At 53.7% G+C, this 15,708-nt stretch overlaps 1 protein-coding gene across 2 annotated transcripts in view; it reads left to right on the top strand.

Moving 5' to 3' along the window:
- The window catches only part of SCHIP1 (schwannomin interacting protein 1), a 183,299-nt gene that overhangs the window by 126,500 nt on the left and 41,091 nt on the right, over window positions 1–15,708 (top strand). For both annotated transcript variants that reach the window (XM_054835280.1, XM_054835281.1), the window contains exon 5: window positions 14,435–14,956. In XM_054835280.1, coding sequence (XP_054691255.1) covers window positions 14,435–14,956 — 522 coding nt within the window. The remainder of the gene's footprint in view (window positions 1–14,434; window positions 14,957–15,708) is intronic.

The raw sequence follows: 15,708 nt of genomic DNA, 5'->3' as shown, positions 1-15,708 counted from the left end.
AAACTCTCCTCCTGTGGTGTGTAACAATCCTGAGCTCTCTTAAAAAGCATTTGGGACAAAGCAGATGATTTTTAAGCATCATGTCCCTTTAGAGGCGCACACAATTTTATCCGGCAGTCCAGTGGAAAGCGCTGGTTCGTGCCTGCCAGGGCAATGCCCTATTTAACGCAGCCAGCCTCTGTTATCTGAAGTTCGTTCTCATTACTTGCTGGGTTTCGCTGTTAAATGGAAAAGCTATCGAGTGTGCTAAAACTTATAAACGAGTTATTCAAGGAGCGCAATGATAAGAGCGCCTGGGGCGCAGGGCAGGGTGAGCCCGGCTGGGTGGCAGCCGGGGTGGGTGCGCGGGGTCCCTCTCCCTCGCTGGGCTGGAGGGAGGGAGCAGAGGGTGCTACAGCTCCAGTCCCATCTTGTCCCGTGCGCGTTCGGGGGAGGCTTCTTGCTTTTTCCCAGAAGGAAAATCATTGAAAACGACTGAATTCTGTGTTTAAAACAAGCAAACGAGATTTTCCTTTGAGAGCAGTGCAACTTTGACACCCCAGAAATCACATTCACACAAACCAAGGTACTCCGCGACCGTCTGTTTGAAAGAATAAGTGTAGATTAAATGTCAGCTTGGAAGAGCGACAAGGGCTAGCTTCCAATTTAAAAAACCTGTTGACGCTGAAGCAACGCTCGGGCTGTATTTCATGGAGGGTTTGACGCCATGGATGGGAAAGGCATTTGGTTTGGGGGGCAAAGCGAAAGGTAAACTCCAGCCACGCCGCCGGCTCGGGGGGCAGAGGCAGCACCAGCCCCAGGGAAAAGCAGCTTTGGGCTTCAGGAGTGTGTCCCAGGCTCTGGTTTACTGGGCACGAGCGGAGGCACTGGGGACCAGTCCTCACCACGCTGGGGTGGCCGGAGCGGTCTGTCCTCCGTCGCGGGGACGGTGCTGAGCCAGTGCCGCTTTAAGGCACTCGTCATTTTTCTTTTTTTTCCCTGCGAGTTATTTTAGGCCATCTCCTTTCTCCCAACCCAAGTAGCCGTGCACTAAGCATGCTCAATTCTCCCTTCCTCCCATAATTAATAACAAAACCTCCGGTGAGGCTTAGCCGCTGGTGTTAATTGGAGCACAGCACGGGCGATGGCAGCCGGCGCCAGCCTCGCTAAGAGGATTATTCACTTTCTGTTTCACTGACTACCAGTTCCACTGGGAAAACCGGTGGCACGAGGCCGTCGCCAAAGCCTGGGCTGCAGTACGAGCCATGGGGACATAAACATCCACAGCGGTGACACGCTACGCTGTCCTACCCTTTATATAGTCTGGGTCGGTCTCGGGAGTTAACTCCAGGTTTTTTCTTCCATATAATGTAGGCTCAGGCTTTATACCGCTGACAGGTACTTGTGTGCCTTGGCTCTGCTGCCCGCCTTTCCTGCAGAGGAACGCAAACGTTGGTCCCACGCTTTCGTGCAGCACAGTCAGAAATACCCAACCCGCCCACTTGGCAGCTCAGGAATAGCTGGAGATGGAGTTTCTGCCTTGCAAGGGTCCTGTAAAACAAACAGACAAAGCTCTCAAGAGCTGAATTAAATCTACCGCTTCTTCCAAACTCCTGTGCTCGGTATGGTGATTATTAGGGCATTTCAGCAGATACAGTTGGTTTATTCAAGGTATTATCCTGCAGTGACTGTAGGGAACTGAATCTGCCCTCTGTTTGGGAGCCGGCCCCTCCTATTAGACACGGCGTAACCCCAATGCCCAGTGCTGAGCCCAAACACCAGCACCGTATCTCCGTTTTCGGTCTACGCCCTGAAGCCTTGCTGGGAATAGGACTAGGGGGAGACGCCTTCAGCAATAACATCTCTCTCCATCATACCGAGAGCTTTTCTTCTTCGCTGCATCACAGGGCTCGGGTTGGCGAGTACCGAGAGCTCACGCCAGTGATAATCCTCTTCGTGGCTGCAAGCAGGAGACCTCCTCTTGCCCCACGGACTCCGATGAAATTAGAGGACTATACTGCCTGTCACCATACCTTGTGCAGCAGGCAGCACGCTGTTGAGCGTACATAGCACGTGTTGGCCGTGGCAGTGTCCCCTGCACATCTTCTTGCAGCCTCCGGCTCCCCGTCCCCAGGACCGGAGAGGATCTGCTTTCCCATCCCAGCGCAGGCGAGCTCAGAGCTCCCACTACCGCCCGCAACCTGCCGGAGCTACAGACCTGGAGATCACCCCTGGGCGCTAACAATCCAGCCTTTTCATACGTACCGTGTTGTTCCCTCTGTGATAACGTAGATCAGGCTTGCTCTGCCCCGCTGCGTCGTGCCGGCGTGTCACTGGTGAATGAGCAGCCAGGAGCCGGCAATGCCATCGCCTTATGCCTGAAGCTTTGCCTAAGTGGGTTACAGCCCGAGAGCAGCTAGCGATACCTCCGTTCAAACAGCGCCTGTAGCAGAAATAGAGCTTTGCTCAAAAGTAATAGGTCATGGCAATTTGTTTTCTATTTTTTTGCTGTCTTACCCCGGCATTCGTGCGCTGAGTTCAGCAGCGTCCCTCTGACCCGCCGCTCCGTAACGAGAGCTTTCAGAAGCAGAGCTTTTCGATTTTCGGTTTTCCTTGGGGAAAAAAAGAAAAATGCGTGTTTCTCTGTCCCTGCAAATGGTGAGGGCCTTTCTGCCGTGGAAATGGCTTTGGCCTGACGCCACGTGCAGAGGAGGGGAAGATGCCCCGTCTGGGCAGGGCGGCTGAGCCACAGGCACCCGGGACCCTCCAAATCCTCCCCCCAGCCTTCAGCCCTGCGTGTGAGAGCTTCCCATTCCTCAGCCTTATCTAAAACCCCTTCAGCAAGAGTTTCTGTACTCATCCTCTGGGATGGAAGATGGCTTTACCGGATCAGAGGGAGCCGGGACTGTCGGTACCCACGTCCTCTCTGCTGTCGCCAGTGCCGGTGACGTCTCTGCACGCTTTCCCGTGCCTCGTAGCCGCTTGTAGGCAATGCTTTCACCCTCTGAAATGGGCAGAGGATTGTTTCAGCCATTAAATTCAGCCTCAAAGCTATCCCTCGCTTCACCTGGCTTTTACCCCAGCGCCCACCTTCCCACCAGCACCAGTCAGGATTATCCTGAGCCTTCCCCAGGGGAGGGGACAGGCTCTGGGACAGCAGGAGCTGCTTAGGCTGGCAAGCACAGACAGGATCCCGGGAAGAAGCAAAACAAGCGAGGCTCTGGCCTCTCAGGGTAGGGATGCCCACCGTGGCTGGAGGACAAGGCTGCTCCCATTAAGGATACACTGCAGTAATTGTTTACTTGCTTCATCGCTTCAATTTCCAGTACATAGATATTAAATAAGACTCCTTAGAGGAGAGGAAAATAAATTCTCTCAGAGAATTATGTTCTGGGAGATCCTATAGAGAAAACAATAAATTCATCAGATGCATTTTGTAAAAACAATTAAAAATAATTTAACTTGACACCCATAGCATTAAACGAGATTAAGAAAAGCGGAAAAAATGGGCTCACCATTTAATAAGATAATTATATTGGGTACATTATCCCTTTCACCTTTTCGGGCTGCGATTGCAGAATATTCCTCCCACCGCCTGCACCCCACGCACGCTCCCACTTCTAGCTTTGCTTGGGGAATAATGCTCCCGGGGCAAACCCATCGCCTGTGCGCGCTGGGGACCTGCTGCCAGCCACGCTGCGGTGTGCCAACAGCCACCCTCCCCACCCATCCCAGCTCCAGGGACGCCTGTCCAGTTGGCAGCACGCAATAAATTATAGATGATAGAAATCAAATTGCAGACCAAGCCCCGTGGCTCTCACAGCAGTTCCCGTCTCCGGCGCTGGGTCGCGCAGGCACGGCACCCACCCCGGCTTGTCCCTCCCCGTTTCTCTGGGTACCGTCAGCCCTAGGACTCTGCCCATCGCTCAGGGCTGGGGAGATGCTGTCCTCATCAGCAGGCCAAGGGAAGAAGAAAGGTCACAATCTCTGCAGTGCCCGCAGCAAAGTCACTACGTGGTCAGCGTCCACCCTCGTTGCGATTTTGGGGCTGGAAAAGCCAGAAAGCGGGGCCGTTTGCCAGAGCGAAGCTGCGCTCGGAGGCCCCAGCCCCGCACTTCAAGGCAATCAGCTGAAAAGAGCAGTGAGTGATGGGACCCAGGCAAGACAAAGCACGTACAGTTGCTTTCAGGCTAATATGTAGATTTATGCAGAAAACAAATATAAAGAGCTGCATCTGTTGCAAGCGAAGTATAATTCATCATCAGGGAAGAGGGCTTGTTTCCTCGCAGCTACATTTGCTGTAGTTACATATTTTATTTTCCCCAGTTTTGCCTGTCATGTGGATTTGGGTTGTTGGGGTTTTTTTTGAAGTTACATTTCTTACTTTGAATACAAACGAGTACCAAAATACTTCCCAGTGCCGGGTGACCGGATTCCCAATGTGGTACATTAGAAATCTATGCCCATCAGCTTTTCGGTATGTTTTGCAAAACCAAGCGGGTAAAAAGCCAACGCTCAGCCTTTGACTGAGTGCGGTGCTGTTAGGTGCGATAACGGATAAGGCTTGCCTGGCCTTTCCGTATTTGCAATCTGTTCAGTCTCCTGTGACCCCAGGGATGACGGGGGGAAAGCTTTCTAACTGAAATTTGCCCTCTAACAGGCGGCTGTTATGCATGCACGTATATTTTGGCAAGCGACTCTCCTTCGGTGCTTAAAAGGAAGCTGTGGCCGTGCAGCTGGGGCTTCTCGACACCCTTTGCTCCCTGTTTGGGCTCCCCCGTTGCCCCTGCTGCTATGGGGCTGCCCCACGGGCGCAGCGCCCTGAGCCAGGTTTCGAGGATAACTGCAGGGAGATGCTCGCTCAGCCCCAAGCCACAAGAAATGGGTCGGTGGTCTCGGTGATACCCGTGTCAATACAGCTCTCATCAGGCGAAGCAGAAAGGAGAGCAAAGCCGGGGGGGGGAGGCACGGAAACCCACCCACCCCCCCCCGTGGGCATCCCACGGACCAGCCCACATCACCAGCACTGTGCTGCCTCTGGTGAAATAAATAATAGGAAAAGCTGCGGAGGAGAAGGGAGTGAAAGGGAGTTCAGTCTCGTCCCTGAAATTTAGAAGGCAAAAAAAAAAAACCACCCAACAAACTAAGAGCAGTTCATTCTTAGTCTGTTTATTGAGCCGTTATGTTAATATTGCATTGCTGCGAACGGCTGTATTAAGCATATCATAAATCATTAGAGAAAAGCAAAGCAGCAGCATGTACTCCGGTAAACCTGAACTGCATCTAAATGTCTATGGGCTTGTAAAGATGCAGGGACAAAGAAATAACAGAAGATAATTGCCCTTGACTGGAAACTGGGAATCAGCAACAGTCGTAGACTCAACATTAAACGGTAATCGAGCAGATTGATGGAACCCAATCCCACCCTTCGAAGGACACCTGCAGCCAGATCTCTTTCAGCAGTAACTGCACCTTCCCCTCTCCCAGCGCACAGGTTCCCTCCATGTCCTGGGCTCTGGCTGCTTTAGGCTGGGCCTATTTAAATGTAACCTGAATCTACCCCTGAGCTGAACTAAACTAAACTAAACGAGCGGTGAAAGGACAGTAGAACTTCTTGGTAAACATTATGCATGGGAAGAGAGTGCATGACTGCATAAGAAATATCCTGACTTTATTTTCCAAGCCATTTTCCGTGACTCTTGTTCAATAGGTTTGGTCAAGGAATGATTCGGTGTAAGAAATTTATGGTCCTAGAAAAAAAATCTCAGCCCTAAATCAAACAGTGGGATCCCCCAAAAAAATCCCAACAAAAGGTTGGGAGACATTCCTGAACGTTGATTCTTGCTCTAAATGTTACCAGCTTCAGCTCAGCCAGCTGGGACGAAATCTGCTGCGATCCTGGTGGAGCTGAGCGCTGCCCTCCCTGGTTTTGGTAACAGCTACCTTCAAACCCCGGCTCTGATAACCAGTGGCCCCGAGGCAGATAGCGCTCTCCTCGATGAAAGTTAATGAAGGGGCCGATTCCTGCCCCTGTTCCCGTGCCGGGACCCGCGGCTCTGCGGGGCAGCAGCAGTTACACCCACGGGACCGCGGGCAGGAGGGGGTTCCGTGCAGCAACGCTGCAAAACCTTCTCTGCACGGGTTGAAATTCCTGAGTTAATGCATTTAGAGTAACCAACACAAACACTGAGATGTGGCAGTGCTGTTGTGGACTCCTGCATTTGAAATATTTCAGCTATTTCCCTACTTGCATTCCTTACCCACGTGCCTGCGAAAGCAGTTTATAAATAGGCTTTTTTTTTTTTTTTTCCACAGCCTTGATGATTGCACCGAATTCCCGAGGCCTTTTGCCAGATAAGGAGGATCCCTATTGACCTTGCTTTTTGTTTACCCCAAGTGTTTTACTGGCCCTCCTGTGCCTGCCAGACGGGAAGGGGCACAGGGAAAGCAGCGCAGGGACAGAGAGCAGAAGGAAAGAGGAATTCACAACCTCGCCGAGTGTCGATCAACCCCAGCAATGTGTCCTTGCTGGAAAACTATGGGATAGCAGGCATATTTCTGGCTTGGTTGAGAGGAGGAGGAGGGATGATGACGATCGGGTTTCCTAAGGCACCAAGCACATCTGCATCAACCCATCTCAGCTTCCCGGCCCTGGCCCCCGAGATGCCACGTGTCACCCCCGAGGACAACGGGACAGTTGGGTGGTGTCGTGATGGGCATGGCCAGGGCAGGGTGGAGGAGATGGATACCCACACCAGGAAGGAGAAGGGATAAGCAGAACTCTTCATCAGGAGATAACCACTATCGGAGCAGTCCTTGGGGAATGCCGGCACCAGACTGCTAATCTCTTAATTGCAACCCATTTCCTCCTCACAGGGTATTTTTTGGTAATTGCCTTTAATGCACCTTTGTTATAGCAATGAGGCAGTATTCGCTTCCTACTGATTTCAGCATAATTTCAGTTTAAATATATTCAGGTGGTAATCCCCGTCTTGCCGAAGCAGTGATAAAACCTCTGGTGTGTGTATCAGCACATTTCACAGCGTTTGGGAATAAAATTAGTTATCCTGGCTGGCCGGTTTGGTCTCCTGAACGACAGATCTCAAGAGATTTCAGCAGTTTTCTGCCATATTAAAATGGTCAAGAAATATTTTTAATTTAAGGGGATTTTTTTCCTTCCTTGTTTTCTCCTTCATAAGCCACTGAGAAGCGGAAAGGTGTTGCGAGTGCTTCTGAAAAAAGAGATGTGCTCCTTTTTTCTTCTTTCCCCACCATTATCTTTTTGAGTATTCCCAGATGTCAGGATGTGAATTTGTCACTGAGTTTGGTCAGAGATGCATATAAAAAAGAGTTAAGATACGTAAGAGAGGTTGTTTAAAAATCTCGCCCTTTTTCATCCGCTGGGTTCACGTCACGTTGCCCTTTCATTCATCCTCCAGCCCACAGCAAGTTATTTAGAAGAAAACCACTTCGGACAGAGGCTTTTTTCTAATTCTTTTGAAGTCGTACAAAGGATAGGAGGCGTGGGCCAGGACACCAGTAACGGCCATTTTTGCGGCCTCTATACAGCTGCAGCGGTACAGATGTGCCCGTCGCGCAGAGCAGCATCGGGGGAAGAGCCGGGGGGGGTCTGTGCTCCTCCCAGCCCCAGCAAGCGGAGGATGAGCCGTCCCAGCAGCTTCTCCTGCTGTAAAAATCGCATCCCAGTATGGGCAACTGGGGCCTGCCAGAGCCAAAACAGATGAACACGACCTAAGAGGGGATTAGTTTTGAGACGCTGCCGTTATCCCTCTCCTCCACCTCTGTTACCTCCTCTGCCAGCATAAGAGCTTTAACGAGAGCGTGATCGCTCAGACTCTTGCTGCCGCGTGCAAATTCCCTCCCCCTTTACCCCCCCTCTAAATTAAGCAAAGGATTAATTTGCTAAATTTAAATAATTAAACCTGCAAATCCAAACGGCAACGTACAGAAACAATTCCCACAAAGGTTTTGCTCGCAGCCACGACGTAAGCTGCCCCGTGCCGTGCCCCCCCCTCTGCCCGGGGGGGATGCAGCCGGCCAGACCCCACGTCTGCGCTGCGCCGGGCTGTGGGTGAGCGCCCGACCCTCCTAAGGTTTCAATGGAAACGGCGTTATTTTCCGGTTCGGTGTTTCAGGGTGGAGCGTGTTTGGTTTGCTGCTGGAGTCTCCGTCGCAGAGATGCACAGGGCTGGCCGGGAGCCGTGGAGCAACACGGCATCCTCGTGCTTCTGTCTCCCGAAGCCAAACCACCAGGGTCGTGGCCCGTGACAGGGATAATCTGCGTGTGCAGGGATTGCAGGGCGTTGTTTGTGATTTTTCAGAGAGGAGGCAACCTTTGATGTATGAACAAGCCGCAGTAAATCGGTAAAAAGACGTCTGAAACACCAGACGCAATGCAAGTTTATATCGCATGCGGCGAGTCAGCAGCGTGCAAGGGCGTTTGGCTGCTAGGGCTTTGACAAGTTTGTGAAGGTGCTGAGGACCACACCGCACGGGGCTGGAGCCGGAGCTGCGGCAGCAGTCTGGACGTGCACCCGCTCTTCCAAAATATTTATCCCTCTGAAGCAATCACAGAATTTCTGTTCCGATCTGTGGACCGTTTTCAAGTATTTTTATCACAAGGCTCTTCCCCTGCTACTCTCAAGCCAAAGTAATCTCGTTTTCTTCCTTTTCTGGTTTTCTTTACTGGGTGGGGATGTAAGCTGCCTGCCCCAGGGGTCACGCAGCACTTAACCAGGGCTCGAACGCTCCCTGAACCCAAAGCGCTGAGCAAAATCCCGTCCCAGTGCCCGGGGGGAGAGCACGGCCGCCTCTTCCCCTTCACTTGGGACCAGACGATGCAAGAAGCCCCAGCTAGGTGTGCCCACGGCTGCTCCCAGAGCAGCAGAAATCCCATGAGGTGGGAAAACCTTACAGGTGAGACCTTGTGGTCAGTATGAGAAAAGTTAAGGCGGGTAAAAAAATAAACCAAAGCATCTGTGCCTGGCTGCACGGCTGAGCAGGAGACGGCAGAGACGCGGGCACAGCCTGTGGCACGCTGCACCAAGGACAGCTGATGGAGGGAACAGCACCTCTCGCACGGGTATATTTATAAACGCATTACAGTCATCACTTCTGTATGAGTGATACATTCATTTTCCCAGCAGCATTTGAGCTTAAATTTGACCTTTTTTCATTCCCCTGCCTACTGCGGAATTTATTTTAGAGGCACCAATATGCCAGCTCGGTTGTGTCTGGGGCTCCGAGCATCACCGGGGAAAATAGCTAAATAACACCAACTGCAGCTGAACACAACGAGGACAATACTCCACCGTCCCCAAGTTGTGGTTCCATCCTCCCGCAGTCGTCCCCGGCCCCTCCAGTAGCTGGTGGTGGGACTTCGGCGCGGCTTGTCCTGCTCTCTCCCACGTGCTGCAAGACGTGCGTGGGAGGCTGCCACGGCTCGGGCAGGCAGCGGGCCAGGGCTGCCTTGCACAGGAGTTCGTTAAATCTCTCCAAGAGAGCCCAGAAAGCGTGAGCAGTACCTCCCAGCGCGAGCTGGGGGCTTGGCTGGCTGCGGGGGATTAATCAAGCAAAGCGTACTAATAGGAAACAGCGACAGATGTCAAGCGCGTGGTGCTCCTATATATAATTTGGCCTTAAAACACAAATTCATGAGTTCCTGTTTGCTTTCGTAATGTTAGAAGGTGTCTGTCACCATGGTATCTGCGTGCTGTAGGGAGGACAGAACCAGGCTCTCCTCCACACCAGAAAAAACAGGGTTTTTTCCTTGGAAATGGTGTAGTGCCCATCCTGAGCTGCAGGGAGAGGCTGGGGGCTGTGCATGGGATGGTGCTGCCGAGGGACACCCCGGATGGAGGCAGCCTGGGGGGCTCTCCTTCCTCATCCTCCTCCCCAGCTGGTGCTGGAGCGGGGCCACGGTGGGTTGGGGACAGCTGTGGTTGGGGACAGCTGTGGTTCCTTGGACGGGGAATATTTACCAGGGCGGATATTTTAAAGATGCCTCAGAATTAAGGCAGTGATGTGATGGAAGCCAGGGACCTTTTTGGCTCCTGCAGGCTAAGGAAGAAGAAACCACAGCTATTGCACTTGGCTTACGCTTTATGCAAAAGCTGGCAGATGTGTTATTTGTAATGAAAGATTAGAATACCTCCACGGCGAGTTCAGCCAGCACAGACCCACCAAATGTCTGGCAGAAATATTTTACAGAAAAAGAGGAATGGGTAAAAAAAAGAGCTCCTGAAAAAAGTTTAGGGGCCAGTGAATGTGTTGGCCACCTGATTTTTGGAAGCCTACACTCACTTGTGTGCGCGCTGGGGTCCAACGCAGACTCCAGGCAAAGGCTGACAGCCTTTCTCCTGCCCATGGGATGACAAAACCCAGAAATACTTCCAGAGGGGTTGTACCAGGAAAAGGAAATGTGCAGTGATCTCAGTGCAGTCCTTTTCCTTTTTAGGGGTGGTGGGAAGCATAAATTCTTGGTGTTCGGAGGAAACTATGCTTTCCTGTGCTATCTCGGGGCAGGTAGGTCAGCGTCATCGCCCTGGCAAATCCCCACCTGCATAGTGACAGTGGTCAGCTCTGTGTGGAAGTCAGTTCAAGAGTAATCCCCCCCAGAAACCCCAGCCAGACTTTTAAGGTAAAGACACGGTTTCCTTGGACCAATTGCGGGTCTAATTTGGGGCTCTCAGTGGGCTCCCAGGGTGCACACGTGAGAACAGCAAACCCAGTTTCAAATGAAAGTACCTATAGGATGCAGTTTTGTCCTCTTTCCTTACAACGCAGCCCAAATTGAATTAGCCCACCTGGAGATCCTCTGGTTGGGGTTCCCTTAGGAGAAAGCACTTTGGAGAGACTAAATCAATGAGCCTGGCAGGAAAGACAGGCTTTCAAAGCTGGGAGAAACCCAAGCTTTTTAAAAAGTCACAATCCAAAAGCATTTGGTTAAAAAAATATCAGAGCAAATGTCAGCATTCGCTACTGACTGTGCTTCAATCCATCACGAGCTGCTGCCTTGAGTAATTACCCGAGGACCGGCTGATGCCAGGAACTCACCAGTTTTCTGGGGCAGATGGTCGACGTGGTCTTCTGCTCCTATTGGAAACCCTGCATCAGACAGCATGGCCTGTGCGGGGCTGCCTAGGGTTTGGGGGCTCAGGGCGGAGACGAGGGTGCTGAACGGTAGGTGAGATGAAGACCCAGCTGGCGGAGATGTTCTTGTACGTACGGATTTGGATGGTGTCTGTGTAGGCCAGGAGAAGGAGGCAGCTGAAGAGCGGTTGTGACTCCCCTGCATCCCTGCCTTCCTCCTTCCCCGACTCAAAAGCTTCTGCAATTTAGCGTGAAAGACAGCACACGAAATGCATTTTCGAACAGGGTTAGAGTAGTGCCAAAATGGTAAAATGAAATAAGTTTCATAGCTTATGATAATAAGCAAACAGGCTTTTAAAACTGCCCTGCATTCATTCAATGAAAGTAATAACTACTTTTATTTTTATGATATATTTCTGTTTCAGAACTAACTCAACATGCCTTGTTTGTATTAAAACCTCCTTTGCACTGAATGAAATAACTGTAAAGCACATTCTTTCATCTACAAGGGCTTGTGTTCGCACTCTTCACCCTTTAAAATTCATATGAATTTCAAGTTTTTCATTGCATTGGAGAAGCAACCTATTTGATGTAGGCTTGTAAAAGAGAGAAATTACATATGTGTTTTGAATAACAATATCTAGTTTCTTCTTGTGAAGGGTCGAGTGGAAATATACTCTCCATGTATAATTAGAAATGTAAAGGGCTTACTACAAGATTAAAAAAGATTGCAACTGTCTCCAATGAAAGAAAGAGTCAAAAAAAAAAAAAAAGAGACACTTAGAAAACCATCAAACACACGTATTCTTGTATTAACCTCATGAGGGATCGCCATCGTTTGAAGACAGGGCAGCAGGCAGGCATTTGCAAGGTCTGGAAGTATGGAAAAGCGGTGCCGGGGAGTCAACCGTGTTGGGCTGAACGATGGTCACGGTGGCTGAAACAGCCTTATTCCTCCCGGAACAGGCAAATTTGCAATGGGAGGTGGCTTTCACCCACGTTGTTCCCCTCTGGGCATCGCAGACGGGCACTGCACTAGGAAATTCAGTGTGATACATGGGAGGGGAGTTCTCTCCGTGAGATGTTATCAAGGCACTTGTTGCATCGAAGAAAAGAAATCTTCCTAATCAATCAGGCACTCCGTGACATCCTATAAATAAAGCTTTCCACAGCCTGCGGCTGCCAGACTGGAACCAATCAGGCAGCTCCTCCGCTTTGCTCAGCAGATATTAGCTTAGGGTGATGGTGATATTCAGAAGAATTATGCCCTACAAAGTACGTCAAATACAGGTATGCAACTGGCAAAAACTTTTGCCAATGTAATCGATTTCCAGGATCAAGGCTTAATTCTTGCTCCCTCCTGTCATTTGCTGGAATGATTTTATAACTGAGTCACGACCGCAAGCACCGGCAGCCTGGCAGGCAAGCAGGGATGGTGCGGGGAGGAGGGAAGCAGCCGTGACCATGGCTGCTCTTGGTTAACGTGAGAGTATCTTGGGTTAATCCTTGCTGGTAACCTGGAGAGCACCTGGTAGGGACTCTTAACCAGAGAGGTTAATAGCACCTTGGCCAAGTAAGCCATATTACTATTTCCCGGGTACCATAGTCCCATTTTATTCCTCCCAGGCTGTGGCTACAAGCCACAGGGTCTCCCACCCCACAGGGCATGCTTAGATGGGAGAAAAGCAGGTGCCTTCACGGCACCTAAAACATTTCAGCCCGAGTCTGTGCCCTGACTCCCGACAGGTTACACCGATGTCTTTTCTGTCTGCCTCACGGTGTCGTTTTTCTGGTACCCAGCATGAATTCCTGGGATTGAAATCATGACCTTCCGTGGCACTCGGTCACTGCTGCAAAGAGATGAATGTTGACTAAGACTTGTAAATCAGCAGAGTAGGCACGTCCTCCCCTCCCCGCTCCGCCGGTGCAGGACTGTAATCTCCTCGGGATGAACAGCTGCATAGCAATGAGTTCAAAAGTCCCGGGGGTTAACTGGCTGCAGATGTTTCCCTCCTTCCCCTCCTCCCTTTTTACCCCATTTGGAAGAACTGACAAACCCAGGCTGGAGCGCCTGTGTGCAGGCAGGGCACGGGCAGCGCCGGAGCAGGGAACTGCAGAGGACAGATCCCCCCAGCGCTGCCACGCCAGATCTGTACACAGTCACCGGGTGTCTGTGCCGCACACGTGCTCCGGTGTGCGCTGGTGCTTGGCATCACCCTCTCCGTCCTACGCAACGGGACAGTTTTAAACCCCACGCAACCTTAAGGATGCGTTTCTTACATAGCTTTCCCTATTTCTGCCAAAAAAATAAACTCGCAATCCAATTCAATGTTTGAATTTAATTATAATTAAGACTAGTTCTCCCTCTGCCAGACCCCGGGGCTGTAAGAAGTTTATCACCCCCACCGTATCTGCTGGGTTGGGTCTGTAGGTATCTGCCACCCGAGGCTCAGAGGCCGGTTGGGTGCTGCTGCCCAAATACCGCGCTGAAGGTGCTCTTCTGTGTAATTAATGCTCTCCATTTCAGCCACGCGACCTTAAAAGGTCTACTTTAAATGAATTTGGGAATGGGAACATTTGCACGTTAAACTTGCCTTCAGTGACCCAGAATATATAAACTAGATTCGTTTTTTTAGCAGAGTTATTTATAGGCCACCCCTAACTAGTTACTTTAAATTACTACGAAAAAAGGAAAGAAATTGAGAGTGTGAGAAGCGGTGATTTGTACCGTGCGCCTGTGTACGTCCCTCGGGGTGCGTGGCGGAGGATGCCACTCGCATTGTAATTAACAACGAAGCCTCCCCGCAAACCCGGGCATCCTAAGCCTGACGCAAAGCGATGGCGAAAGGTGCCACGTGCCACCCCTTTTCCAAAAGGAATTTTTTATTTTTTTTTCCTTCCCGTAAGAGCTGTATTTGCACGGCACAACAGCGTTTTCCACAGCCCCTGCGCGGCAGAGGCCCGGCGCTGCCCGGAGGCCGCCTCTGCCCGCCCCGCAGCCAGCCCTGCCCGCAGGCAGCGGGCCGGAGGGGCCGGGCGCCACCGCGGCGGTTCCCCCGGCCCGGCCCCGGCTCCCCCCGCGGCGGCAGCGGGGAGCGCCGCCCCCTCCCTCGGCCCCGCCGCCCCGCTCCTCCCCGCTCCCGCCCGCGGGGGGCGCTGCGAGCGCGGGGCCGCCGCCGCCTCCCGCCCGGGGCCGCCCCGCGGCGGCGGCGGCAGCGGCTCCGGTGCGCGGGGGCGGCCCCGGCGAGGCGGGCGGCCCGCCCCGGGCCGGCGGTTCCCGTGCCCGGCGGGCAGGGCCGGTCCCGGTTTCTCTGACGCGGCGCCTCTCGCTTCTCTCCGGCAGGACTCCCGGGAGGATGGGATGGATTTAGGGAGCGACGCCGGCAGCAGCCGCTCCAGCTCGGAGTCCAACTCCAGCAAAGCCACGCCGTGCTCGGAGGGCAAGTCCTCGCCGTCCCCCAGCAGCCTGGACCTGGCGGCGCTGGAGGACTCGGAGGAGGAGGAGGAGGACGGGGGCTACCTGCCCTCCCCGCCGGCGCGCCGGGACCCGCCGCGCTGCCCCGCCGGCGATGCCCGCTGCCGCGCCGCGCCCGTCCGCCGGAGCGGCTCGCCCGCCGCCGCCGCGCCCCGCCGCCCCGCCGCCGCCCGCCCGCGGCCGCACCAGCGCCCGCCGCCGCTGCCCCCGCAGGAGCGGCGGCGCGGCGGGGCGGCGGGGTCGGGCGGGCGGCGGGCGCGGCGGGGCGGCGGAGCGCAGCCCCCGCGGGAACCGCAGCCGCCGGCCATGGACTGGGCGGCCCTGGAGAGGCACCTGGCGGGGCTGCAGTGCCGAGAGCAGGAGCGCGGCCAACGGGCCAACCCCGCCTCGGTGAGTCGGGCCGGGCGGGCGGAGGAGCGGGCGGGCGGGCGGTGGGCGCGGCTCGCCCCGGGGCGGTGACTCGCTGCCCGGCCGCGGCCCTCGGGAGCTCCGCCGGGGGAGCCGGGCTCGGCGGGGAGCGGGGCGGGGAGGGGACCGGGCTGGGGGATGTCCTCCCGTGGGACCGGCAGCCGGTGGCGCTGGGGCGGTGTGGGGTCGCGCTTCGGGGAGTGGGGGGGGGGGAGGTAAGTGCCCCCCACCCCGGTGCGGCGGTGCGTCCTGGGAAGCGGGAGAGCGGAGGAGGTAACTTTCCCGGAGCATCTTCGGGCAGCGGCGGGGGGGGGGTGCTGCCCCGCTGCCGGCCCGACCCCGCGGCTCCGGGGATGGGGCAGCGGCTGGTGCCACCACCGGGCCGTCCTCGGAGGTGGTTTTCCCTTGGAGAGGCTGAGGGATAGCAGCCTTTCCGCTGGCCAGGGGCAGCGGCAGACTGGTGGTGTGTGTTCTTTAAGGGGTGATGAGAACCTGGCGTCAGCCAAGATGAAACCCCCGAACGTGTTTTTACAGAAAGCCCTACAAATTGTTATGCGATCACGCTATTTACAGACTGGTTTAGAAATTGTATGTAACTTCTGAGATGCAAGCCGCAGCGATGGTTAGATGAACAAGCACTGCACACGCGCCTGTGACGCTGCGCCGGTTGAGACTCTTCCATAATGTATGAATTAAAAGGAATCTACAAAATCTCCTGAAACTGCTGCAGGAGC

This window comes from Grus americana, chromosome 9, assembly GCF_028858705.1.
Source record: "Grus americana isolate bGruAme1 chromosome 9, bGruAme1.mat, whole genome shotgun sequence".
Classification (NCBI taxonomy): domain Eukaryota; kingdom Metazoa; phylum Chordata; class Aves; order Gruiformes; family Gruidae; genus Grus; species Grus americana.
The sequence above is the reverse complement of the archived record's forward strand: the minus strand, read 5'-3'. Positions and strand labels throughout refer to the sequence as shown.